This window comes from Carcharodon carcharias, chromosome 15 (genome assembly GCF_017639515.1).
Source record: "Carcharodon carcharias isolate sCarCar2 chromosome 15, sCarCar2.pri, whole genome shotgun sequence".
Lineage (NCBI taxonomy): Eukaryota > Metazoa > Chordata > Chondrichthyes > Lamniformes > Lamnidae > Carcharodon > Carcharodon carcharias.
In genome coordinates, this window is record NC_054481.1 from 2794582 (window position 1) to 2807488 (window position 12907).

Genomic DNA, 12907 nt, shown 5'->3' on the forward strand with positions numbered 1-12907 from the left:
AGACACTGTCAATCTTTGATGTAATAACTGGTTCTAATGATGGATCTTAGCACTGGCTTTACTAGTATGGTTGACGAATGTGAATGTCCAGCATTTCATTGATGAGTGTTTGGTTAGAGCACAGCACTCGTGATCCCCTTTAATGATCAATACGTCACCCTCCTGCTATCTGAATGATATGCAGGGCAGGTTCAAATAGCCAGTGTGTTCCTTCAAAGTGTTCAACTGAAACTTTGGTGATGACTATTTACTTCAGACTCTCTAAAGAGACAAACTCTGCAACCGAATCCAAAGGTAGAGCCTTGAAGTCTGCTTTACTGTTCGATGTTGTGCCTACACCTAGTACTGCCAAACGGTATTGTGTTTGTGAAGATACTAATTTTATTAACAATTTCTAATATTTTTAACAGAATGACCTATTCCTGGCCAAGTTTTATGTCGTATTCTGCCTTACTTGTTGAGTAATTGTTTCAGCGTAGTCTTACCAAGCTGTAAATGTGTTGCAATTATTTCTACTTACTTTAGAATATTTCTTTGAAAAGAAATAGAATGAAGCTTTGTAAAATTTTGCAGCTGAATTTAGCTTGAAAGTGAGTTGCATTGCTTTCAAAAGAAGCCACATGAAAAACTGTGAAAAATTGGAAAGTACATTGCCTTGAAATTATGTCATTTATGCATTGTGACAGGTAGGTGGTTTCATTTTATTTTCTTAATTTTAATTACTGCTGAGCACTCTCAAAATTCAATAAGTTTGAGTATAAGCAGAAATACAACCAGCTGAAGAAAGTGACAAAGCAGATTTATCAGACAAAATGTAGAAATCTTAATGTTGAGAATGTTTTCAGTGGCTGCTTTCTTTGTCAGTTTGTTTTTGTGTATTCTGCTAAGTGAATTCCACATAAGAATGCAACTTGATCAAAACAGTCCCATAACTGAGTATCTCTGGAAAAGTAAAACAAGGAAGTTATAGCTAGCAGTACTGCAGGTGTCAGTAGAAAGGCAAGATTTACATTTTTCACTGTAGTGCCTTTATGTGTTACCTTCCTGTCCAATCCATGTCATCTTCACCTTCTTGGCACCAGCTCAAAGCAAAGTTTAAGAAAGAGAAATTTGACCCATATGGCAACAATATAAAATCAAATTCACATCCGAGATTTCAGTAGATCCAATATTTCTTTCTTTGCAGTAGGTTGGCTCCAGGACCAGTCCTCACCTATTCACTATCTTTCTAAGAGCTCTGATAGTGTTGAGACCAAAAAGCTTCTGAGTCTAACCTAACATCACCACTGCAACAACTTCCTTCAGCACATTTCCAAAGGTATGCATTATTTGAAACTTTCCTTTTCAAATTTGACAAAGTTCTTTGTTTAACAAGTGTCTATTTTTTTGCAGATCCCATTGTGCCATGAACCTCTTCAGCACTGTCTTTTTTATCACCTTGCTGGGAACAGTGATGTCCCAGAACAGGCCCAATTCAAAGGGCATATCCAGAAATTCCAGCCCAAATAGAAGGACTCCAAATCCAAGTGGGTCATCAGCACAACCAGTCACTAATGGAGACCCACCACATGCAAATCTTACTGCTTTGGAAGACAACAACAATCTAGTGTCTCATGTCAGGACATTAGCACAGACCCTGTACCAATGTTCAAAATCAGCTACTCCTGATGAGATGAAACTTAATTTCCTGAAGAGCACGGCGGTGACATGCAATGATGGAACTCCAGCTGGGTATAAAATACATTTTAAATATAGAAAAAGTACACCTAGCTTAAGTCTGATTCTGCCTACTTAAAGATTAAAATATTCACACTGACTTTTTTTAAATAGAACCAAATTAACACAACGTGTGTCTGCGCTGATTGTTATGGATTTGATATTGACTTTTCTTGCATTTATGACTTGTTAATTCACAGATATTACATAAGGGAGTCAAAAGGGAGCAAACGATGGTTAATATTTTTAGAAGGTATGTGAAATATGGCAAAGTAATGGATGTAGACTCTTCATTTGAATACTTTAGGTTATCATGAAATATGTCAGGTATTGATGGAATTAGTAAAAATCACCACATTAACTAGAAAGTATGTTGTTTGAACTGTGTCCATAGATGTTGCAAGGCAAAGTTTTTTATCCATTTACGAGATGTGGGTGTTGCTGGCTGGACCAGCGTTTATTGCCCATTCTTAAAACCCTTGAGAAGGTGGTGGTGAGCTGTCTTCTTGAATGAATTTATGAGATTAAGCATATGCAGATATTTAGTTGAAAACACTTGAGCAACATTGGAAATTCCAATTTGTGAACTCCATGTAAAGCACTCAATGCAATACTGTAATTCCCATGTGTGCTATTTTTATGCAGGCATTAATCCATTTACACAGAACACAGGAATGTAGTGAAATCACAGTAAAGGGGCAATTTTAACCTAACTCGCTAGTTGGGAAATGGGCAAGATTGGGTACAATGTTGGCTTTACACCCTGCCTGATCTCACTGTCCATTGGAGTCAATCAATAATATTGGGCAGGGTGTAATATTAGCAACTCACCTGATCGCAGGGATTTTCCACCTGCTGAGTTAGGTTAAAATTGCCCCCTTTGTGTTTGTAAAGTTTTCAATTCAGAATTTCGACCTTATGGTGCTGTGCACTGCCTGCTGTGTGACTGGCATGGTGGAGCCTGTGGACTATAGTTCCAAACAGATTGGAGCAGCCATAACAGCCTCAGTGTAGACTCCAATTTCAATCTGTTTACTGCCAGGACAGAGTTGTACTGTGCTGGCATCCTACATGGATGATTTTGAAACATGAGAAAAAGAATTGTTTGATGCCTGCAGTAATTCCAACAACTGTTGCAAGTTCTGGGGAAAGTTCCCTGAATAATGTCAGGCACAACAGGCTGACAAGCTTCAGCTATGGCTCAATGGTTATCACCCTCACCTCCGAGTCAGAAGGTTGTGTGTTAATGTCCCGCTCTAGAAACTTGAGCACATAATCTATGCTGACACTTTAGCGCTCTCTCAGAGCTCCACCATCAGAGGTTCAATCTATTGAATGAGATGTTAACCTGAGACCTTGTCCACTCCCAGAGCAGGGGAGTTCTCCCAAGTGCTATGGTCAACAGTTATCCCCCAACCAACTCCAATAAAAAACAGAGGATCTAACCATTAATATAAAATGCTAGAAAAACTCCGCAGGCCTGGCAGCATCTGTGGAGAGAGAAACAGAGTTAATGTTTCAAAGAAGAGTCATGCAGACTCAAAACATTAACCTTGTTTCTCTCTCCACAGACGCTGCGAGACCTGCTGAGGTTTTTCAGTATTTTCTATTTTTATTTTAGATTTCCAGCCGCCACAATATTTTGCTTTTACCTAATCATTATCTGGTTACTTTTTGGCTGCCCCATTTCCTACATCATAATGCCTGCACCTCTAAATTCGCAGTAAAGCATTTTGGGTGTCCCAAAACCTGGAGAAGATAACTTGGTCAAGCGAGGATGTGACAGTGAACTAAAGTTATATAAGTGATTGCATCAGCCTTGCCTCTGATACGCCACTGTGGATTAAAAATATAGCATTTTGATGAGAAATATTGGTAGAAAACGTTTTGGTCTCCAATTATATCAGGATTTATTTGTAATTTATCTTTACTCTGGTAACCTAAATTATGTAAGAAAGTAGCAAAGTGGTAAAACACCGGGCTTCATTTTTATAAAAGTTTAAGTAAAACATTTCCATTTCAACAGAATAAGAATATTATACACCGTAAAACGTAGCATATAAGTCAACCCGGCCTTAAGACGACCCCATTTTTCCAACCCCAAAAATCATGTTTTCACATATGCTCAGTGTATAAGTCAACTCCCTTTCCAGTCACCACATGCTACATTCCCATTAGTATCAGCCTCAATGGTCCACCCCTCGGATGCATGTTTTGCTTATAACTCCAAGGGATCAAGCAGGTGATACAAGCTGTGTTATGAATGTGCTCGGGAGTTTAAGATGTGCCCACTCTTTGCTTTGGAAGTAGAAGACATTTCAAAATGGTGATCACCCACACCCTCGCTTCCCTTTCACCCTTATACTCAGCCTATAAGTTGACCCCAGTTTTGGAGAGATTTTTCGAGGCTTCAAAGGTCATCTTACATGCCAACAACAATGGCAAGTATTTTTACCAAATCAAAATTTGAATCCTATTCATTAGTTTTATGAAGCTCCATTTGTATTAAATAAATTGTGTTATATTGGATAAATATTCTTGGTCTAGTAAGGAGTCCAATTATATTAGTTTTCTTCCATTCCTTCTGTGAATGAACATAGGTGGCTGGTGTTGTTATAACAAAGAAAGCTGTGATGCAAGATACAGATCAATTCCACGGCTCATGGGCTCTTCTGAATGGCCACAAACCCAGAAAGGTAATTATATTATCTGGGGCCTGAGTTTATTGTAGCCTGTGAACCACGGATTCCCACTGTTTGTTAGATATGCCCCAGACTGGTTAATTTCCAAGAGCTTTTGATGTAAGAGTTGATGTAAGGAGGTCATGATAGCCTGGCACCCTCTAAAGGACCTGTGTGAATAGGGTAAGCAACTATGTGTCTCCTTAACTAATCAAATTGATGAATTATTATTAACAAGCATAAAGTGGATTCACCGTCGTGAATTCAATGTCATATCAGCTGCATATAGACAAATCAATGAAGGGAAAGATAAATTGGATTAAGACAGAAAGAAAAAAGATAGAAAGAAAGAGTTTAACAAGCAAATCCTTTTTAAAAATGTTAACAACAGTTAGAATTTGGGGCAATGAGACTGCACACTTGTTAAAATTAATTTTCAGTGTCAAAGAGGTTGTTTGTCAGTAGTTGAGATTTATAATACTGATAAAAAATTATATTTAGACTGAAATAGACAAGCCCAAACCTTCTGTGGTGAGTTTAATTCATATATACCATGCATACATTGGAACTTCACACAATTCAATGCATTTAAATGGTGTGTCAGACCACAAGATGTCATTTTTGGGAAGCAAATGGCATCTTGGAGAGCAGCTTCAGTATTTTCATGTTTGACCATGCATCTTGCCCTCGCCAAAAGCACTATGAAGTTTATGCATTGATAACTTGGAGCCCCGTCAGTCTCACTGTTATACTGACAATAAATTCTCATCCATTATTTCCTTAGATGCTGTTTTATCTAAAACAAGACAAACTTCTAGAATAGGTTATTTTTGTAATCAAGAGAGAGATATTGTAGTCAATAGGGAAATATCAACTTTGACAAGTGTGAAGAATGAGCTTGTTTACACTGTTTATTTAATATGACAGGTTCTGGAATTCTATCATCACAACCTGAAGAAAACCCACATTGGTGGAATGCAAACACAGTGTAAGTTCCTTTTCTAATTTCTGTACTCCAAGAATGTGTTCCACATGAAGTGAACTAAACCAGGCAGAACTCCAAATGGAACAAACTGATAGGAAATCTTTGCTCAAATGTTTGAAATAAAAAACAGAATTAAAAAGGATCAATGGGCAAGATCGTCCCAGGTTTGCACAAAGCGCGGTAGTGGGCACGAGAAAAGTGGTTTTTACCCACCAGCCGCAGTGGTTGATTTTCACGCCATTACGTCCCATTCCAGGTGTGTCCCACCTCATTAACAATGCGTTCCCAGGAAACACGCTGGATCGCTGGTGGGGAGGCCCCGGATTCACCTGCCCCGCCGTCACCTCAGGCCTTCAGTAATCCGGGTGCCCACATGTAAAGGGTACCCCTGCACAGAGCCAGCTCTCTCTGTGGGAGCAGAAGCTGCTGCAACAACACAGCTGTCAAAGGAAAGAAACCTGCCACCCCCCAAATTTAGTGACACCTCCCTCGGGTGCCGGCTGGATGCTACAGAGGCCCCACTGTGATGTCCTCTACCCCTGCTCTGGGCAAAGGCCAGAAAGCAAGCTCACCAATCCAGCATGGGAGGCAGTGGCAGCGATGGTCAGTGCCAACGCCCTGCAAAAGAGGAAAGCCTCCCAGTGCTGAAAGATGATGAATGATCTCCTCCGTTCTGCCAGGGTAAGTTACTCTTCTCATCACTCTCAACTCACACACTTGCAAACCCATCACACATCCACAGGGATCTCGCTCACTGCCGGTTGAAGGACATCACCATTCACTCTAACCTTCATTCAAACACCTTCATCTGCCCTGTGGATCGTGTCCTCATCCTGTCCATGGCACCACTCACCACCCAGGCACATCCCAGGCATCCTTCTCATCTGGCCTGGGAGGCGTCCTGCTCACACTCTCTCCACCTGTATCCATGCAGGACAAGCTGGCACACAACAAAAAGGAGAGGGCACAGACTGGTGGAGGAATATCTGACATCAAGGTCCTCATGGACTTTGAAAATAGGATCATCCAGCTGGCTCACTACAATCTGGGCCGTTCCTGTGCTGCCGGTGAGGTCGTCGCTGTTCAACCAAGTGAGGATCCAGCAGTGCAACATCCATCAGATAACCATGCTGTGAGTGATGTGTCCTCTTTCACAGGCCACTGTCATGCACTAATTATCTCTCCTTGCTTTCACAGGCACATCTGGGAGACAGCAGAGGGGGTCCATGACCCAGGGCCTCATCTCAAGCCCCGCAGACTCCTCGGAAGGAGAATCTGATGACACCCTAATTGAAGACCCATCACAGGGCTCACCCACACCCTCCACCAGCGCAGAGACACACACCTCGGTGGGACTGAGCTTTAGAGTAGCCTCGGGATCACAATCTGGTGAGCATATCGTACTTTCTGACCCACAGCAGGCGGAGGCAGGGACTTCCCAGGCGTCCGGCACTCGGAGGGCTGCTGGAGGCCAGAAATTTGCTGAGTCCGAGTCTGGTGATGAGCCAATGGACTCGGTCACGTCACAGTTGCTGGAGCTGCAAAGGCAAGTTCGGGAACATCAGGAAGGGTTGTCTGCTGCACTCCTCAGGTTGCAAGGCACGATGAAGGAGTCTGTCCGCCTTCAGGCTGAGGTGATAGCGCCGGCATGTCAACACACTGGGGTCAACACTGGCAGGATGGCCGTTGCCATGGAGACCTTGATCCAGGACAACGCTCCTGCACTGCTGCACAGGCTGAACTCCATCGCTGACGCCATAGTTGGCTTCGAACAGTGTGAACACAGGAGGGGTGAGGGGCAGCTCGATCTCACTCCAGCTACCCCTCCTCCTCAAGGAGTCAGCCAGAGTCCCTCAGGCACCCATAGGGAGGAGGATCAGCAGGTGTACACTCCAGGGCCATCCACCCAGGTGACTCCGGGAGTGTCCAGCCCAACCGAATCCCCTCTTCCTGTGACCTCAGCAGCTCCAGCTCCACAGGCCGAGGAGGGTACCACTGCCACACAGCAGGACCCTGAAGTCAGGCCGGGGCCCTCCAGGTCTTTGCCCTCCAGAGGACGCCCACCACGTCATCACAGACAGGGTGTAGCAGTCAGCAGGCTGCCTCCACCTCTGCTGTGTATCCAGGGAGCACCCAGGGTTAGGAAGGTGATGTAGATGTAGTTACACAGCCTGGGCACAGGTTTTAATCACTTTTAAATAATGTTCACTATTGTAAATAAACTCCCAAGAATGTCTCCTTGCCTATGGCTCCTTGTTCTGATGAGCAGTGTTCATGTCGCCCAGATGTGAAACCTTGGCTCCTGCACAAGATAAAGGCAGGTGTCTCTGTCCAGGGCCTCTTCCCTGTGCAGTGTGTAACCCTCAGACCAAAGTGATGGTCTGGCCTCACACTCACCGGACACGTTACTGATTTCTGCACCTCGATGGTACTGGTCATTACTGCTTCTCCATCTCCTCCTCAGCCAGGTCCTCTCCCGCTTGCAGCACCAGTTGTCTAGTGCAGCAAGCAATGGTGATGTGCGACACCCTCTGGGGACTGTATTGCAGGGCTCCACTGGACCTGTCGAGGCACCGGAACCTCATTTTCAAAAAGACTATAGTTTGCTCCACCAAAGTCCGGATCGCGGAATGAGTCTTGTTGTACCATCGCTCTGCTACAGTCTGAGGTCGCTACACAGGCATCATCAGACTAATCCTCTGTGGGTAGCCCTTGTCCCCAAGGAGCCACCCCTGCAGCCTCTGTGGATGTCAGGGATCTGAGACCTGCTACGGATGTAGGAGTTGTGCACAGTCCCTGGGAGTCGTGCACAGACCTACAGGATGTGTTTGTGGTGGTCACACACCAGCTGAACATTCAGCGAGTGGAAGCCCTTGCGGTTGATGTAGTTAACTGCTTGTTGCCATGGAGATCTAAGCACACGTGAGTGAAGTCAACGGCACCCTGCACCTGTGGAAAACCTGAGATCTGTGTAAATCCCAGCGCGCTTGCTTCCTGGTTTTCCTGATCCCAGGTGAAATGCACAAATTTCTGTGCCTTTGCGAAGATGGTGTCCGTGACCTCCTGGATACACTTGTGCTTGGAGGCTTGTGAAATCCCACACAGGTCACCTGTGGAGTCCTGGAGAGAGTCATTGGCGTAAAAATTAAGCACCGCAGTCACTGTCACGGCCACTGGCAGTGGATGCCCTCTGTGTCCCCCGGCACCAAATCCTGCAGATGTGACCAACCAGTTCCCTAGACATGTGCAGTCTTCAGTGACACTGCTTCTCAGTCACCTGCAGGAACGACAGGCGGTGTCTATAGACCCTGGGTCTAGTGATGTACCTATGAGCGACGGCTCTCTGTGGATCTTCAGCTGTGTGCACAGCAGACCCGGTCTCCCCTTCATCTTGAGGGAGATTCTCCTCCCTTTGCTGAGCCGGGTGCCTCCATCACTCTCTCCTTCTTCTTCTCTGCTCCCTGTCAGCCATGAGGCATTCCACTAAATCACCAGGCTCCATGATCCTGATGTTCTCCTCCTGCAGGATCAAGGAGAGAGACATGTGGGTTAGTATGGGTATACTAAGACGCTCTCTTGGTTAAGTCTGAAGGCCACTTCACACATGCAGGTGAGTGCTGGTCACCACTTGGATGGTCAGTGTGTGGTGCGCTGATTGGCTGCCCGAAACCCTGCCCACCTCCGCCCCACTCCACTTGACCGATTGGCAGCAGCTTTAGCCACTGGACTGCACGTTGTGCTCTCAGCTCAGGTACAGGCATTCTCCTAACCCACATGGCAAGGCTGCACTGTTAGCTTGAACCATGAGGGATACTGGTCCAACCCTGAATAAAGACGTTACAAGGAGCTGTGAGCACCTCCACCAGTGACTGCGCCATCCCCACCTTTCACAAGGAGATTGTACAACTTACCCAGTCGGCCAATTGTTCAGCTGCCCCCTAAAACTCACATTAATTTGCAGTCTGCGCCCGAGGGGGGAAAGGTTCTGGAGTATTTGGTGGCACTTTCATGCTTTTGTGTTGCTTGAGTGGACAGAAAAGCTTCAGAGGCTCCGACTCCCAGCAGGTCAATGGAGCTGCAGCTGAACAGTCTCAGCGCTGGAAGGATGCTCACTTCTGACAAACTTTTCCAAGCGCGCGGCCACTTCCCTGATCCTCACCTCCCCCCCACCCCACCCACCCCAACGTGTGCTTGTGGACTTCCCTCAGCCTGTCTGTGCTGCCTTGACTGGCCCCTCCCACCACCACCCCCCCCTCCGCCTAACCCTCAGTCTGACCCGCACTGGAGTCCTTTCCCTGGCACCACACTGAAAACCAGCCGGGACAAAACAACTTGCTCGTGCCCCACCCCCACCCCCATCCCCTCTCCCTCGAGGTCCCTACGGGTGAATCTCACGGGCGCTGCACAAGCTTGTGTGCACTCACCTCGGAGTTCACCTGGAAGTTCAGCTGGCCAGGCGCATGTCGTTGATATACGGTTGTGAAATGTGTCAGCATGTCCGGGTGATCCAGCATGGTGGGGGGGTGGCGGGGTGTGTGGGTTGGGGGGATGGTTCTGGCAAGCAGCTCTTATAATTCCAGTCAATGTTTGTATTTTATATATTCAAGACAAAAAAATTCCCTGTCCTCTCCATGTTTAGCCATTTTTGGGTTTGGTTTCCCCCCCATGACATTTGGAACCCTCAGGCTAAAAGTAAACAAATATCCTACACCTTGCTCCAACCAGTGTCACTTGAGCCAGTTGTTAGGAGTTCATGTTAACTCAACTTCTGACCTAACCTCCCTCCACTCAGCATCAAGTGCATGAAAAGCATGGAGTAGCGGGAGACTAGGTTCAATTTAACTTAGGACAGCAGCAAGCAGCAGAGTATTGAGGGATTCCCCAGAGCTAGAACATGAGCTCCCCGAGATTAGTCTTGCATACTCCCAGTTACAAGTTATCGGGAGGAGTTCCAGCACATCATGGCAAAGCAAGGTGGGTGGTACAAGAGACTTCACCAAGTGGGTGAAAGATAAGAGAAGTAACTTCATAAAATATACTTAATGCATCCCACAAAGTGAATGCTACAATGAATGATGAATATCTTCTAATATTTCGAAGTAAATGTAATAATTTTAGCTTTTAAACTGAGTAAGGTGCTAGTTATCTTTATAATAACAGTGGGCTAATTTTCTTAAATTAAACTTTGAACTCCAAACAGGAGGTTATACATCAGCAAAATAATAATTTCAGTGCTGGAGGACTAAGAATATATGGAAGTAATTACATAGCTTTTTTAAATCATTGCACAGTAGCTGGGCATTGGTTCAATGTGAGTTCAAAATGACTGAGATTATCAATTAGTTGCTTTTGATATTACATCATTTTCTCTTGAACTTAAGGAAAATTACTGGGTCAGATACAGCTGCTTAAAATAATTGCCCATTATTCATCTGATTTTTATTGGATTGTTTTGTTTATTTTTCAAAAAGCAACCTCCTTTCATTCCCTTGACTGCTGTAACTTCCACATTTAATTGACATTTTTTCAATGTGACTTCAAAACCAATTCTTGCATCATTAAAGGCTTTTAAATCAAAATTTCTAAATAACAGGCATCCATTGAATTTAGCATATTTGTGAGAACCGTACACTGCAATGAACAGTTAGCTGAGCAGTTTGGACAAAATTTCCAATTCCTTTGATAGTTGTCCACTAAATAAACTTAAGCAGCAGATTTTAGTCAGACAGACATCCTGTAACTTGATCTCCCTACCGCCCTCTAACCCATCACTGACCTTCTCTTTATGCTCCACCTGCCCCTCCCCCTCTCTTTAACATTATAAAATCCATCACATTGCTAACTCTATTCAGCTCTGTGGAAGAGTCATAAGGACTCGGAACGTTAACTCTATTTCTCTCTCCACAGATGCTGCCAGACCTGTTGAACTTTTCCAGCATTTTCTGTTGTTATTTCAGATTTACAGCATCCACGGAATTTTGCTTTTATTATCCTGATAATGTTTCCCTTCTCCATAAAAAGGACTGTTATATTCAGTGAAGATTGGGAGTTATGCTGTGTGGAAAATGCTTCTTGGTAATTGAATGCAAAACCCTCCAAATTATGAAGGAAAGTGATGGTAAACCCAATAGATTTTTATCCTTCAAAAAAGGAACTGAAATCATTCAGTCAGAGACCAGGAAAGCTATCCTCTTTAGTTTGAACAACTTCAGATATTATTTTTGTTAGGTGGGGGCCATGGTGCCCAAGTGTTCTTGTTTGATGGAATTTCACAGTAACTTGTTTTTTTTAATGATATTTTTTGGCTGAACTTTTTTCAGTCAGCACTGATGAATGGAACAGCTGCATTTCTATGGCTAGTTGCCATTGCCAAGCCTTTCCAGATGAGGAATGAAGTTCAATTCCTTGACCAAACAATATAGGACTGAGAATTTTGGACAATTTGGCCAAGTAGATCAAGTGACAGTAGGAGAACATTTATGGAACAGAGATCATTGTATCATAAGGTTTAGATTACAATGGAAAAGGATATTGGTCAATCCCGAGTAAGAATAATCAACTGGCAGAGAGCGGATTTCAATGGAGCAAGAGCGGAGCTGGGCCGGATAGACTGGAACCAGAGGTTGGCGGAAGAAACTGTAGCTGAACAATGGGCTACCTTCAGATAGGAGATGGCTTGGTCAAGGTATGTTCCCTCAAAAGGGAAGGGTAGGACAAACAAATCCAGAGCTCCCTGGATGACAAAGGAGATAGAAATTAAGTTAAAGAAGAAAAAGTGTGCTTACGCCAGGTGTCAGGTAGCAAATACAACTGAGAACCAAGCTGAATACAGAAGGTTCAGAAGGGATGTGGAAAAGCAAATACGAGAAGCTAAGAAGGTTTATGAAAAAAGTCTGGCAGCTAACATAAAAGGAAATCCCAAAGTATTCAATAAGCACATAAATTGTAAAAGGATGATAAAAGGAGGTGTAAGGCCGATTAAGGCAGGACAGGTGGAGAGGGCTGTTCTTAAAGCATACAGTATTCTAGGCTTCATTAATAGGGGCATAGAGTACAAGAGCAGGGAGGTTATGATGAACTTATATAAGACACTGGTTAGACCTCAGCTGGAGTATTGTGTACAGTTCTGGGCGCCAAACTATAGGAAGGATGTGAACACATTGAAGAAAATGCAGAAGAGGTTTACGAGAATGGTTCCAGGGATGAGACCCTTCAGTTATGAGGAAAGATTGGAGAAGTTGGGACTGTTTTCCTTGGAGAGGAGAAGGCTGAGAGGAGACTTGATAGAAGTTTTCAAAATCATGAGAGGGTTGGACAGAGTAGACAGGGAGCAACTGTTCCTGCTCATAAAGGGATCGAGAACCAGAGGGCACAGTTTTAAAGTGTTTTGCAAAAGAAGAAAATGCGAGGTAAGAAAAACCTTTTTCATAGAGTGAATAGTTCAGGTCTAGAACGCACTGTCTGGAAGTGTGGTGGAGGCAGGTTTGATTGAAGCATTCAAGAGGGCCCTGGATGATGATTTAAA

General features: G+C 44.2%; 1 protein-coding gene across 1 annotated transcript in view; it reads left to right on the forward strand.

Annotated features, from left to right (window-relative positions):
• The first annotated feature begins 239 nt into the window (after window positions 1-239).
• notum2 (notum pectinacetylesterase 2) overlaps window positions 240-12907 on the forward strand; it is a 40194-nt gene continuing 27526 nt past the window's right edge. Inside the window, exons 1-5 of the mRNA XM_041206155.1 lie at window positions 240-355; window positions 1393-1731; window positions 1917-1969; window positions 4317-4412; window positions 5325-5385. Of these exons, the coding sequence (XP_041062089.1) occupies window positions 240-355; window positions 1393-1731; window positions 1917-1969; window positions 4317-4412; window positions 5325-5385 (665 nt within the window). The remainder of the gene's footprint in view (window positions 356-1392; window positions 1732-1916; window positions 1970-4316; window positions 4413-5324; window positions 5386-12907) is intronic.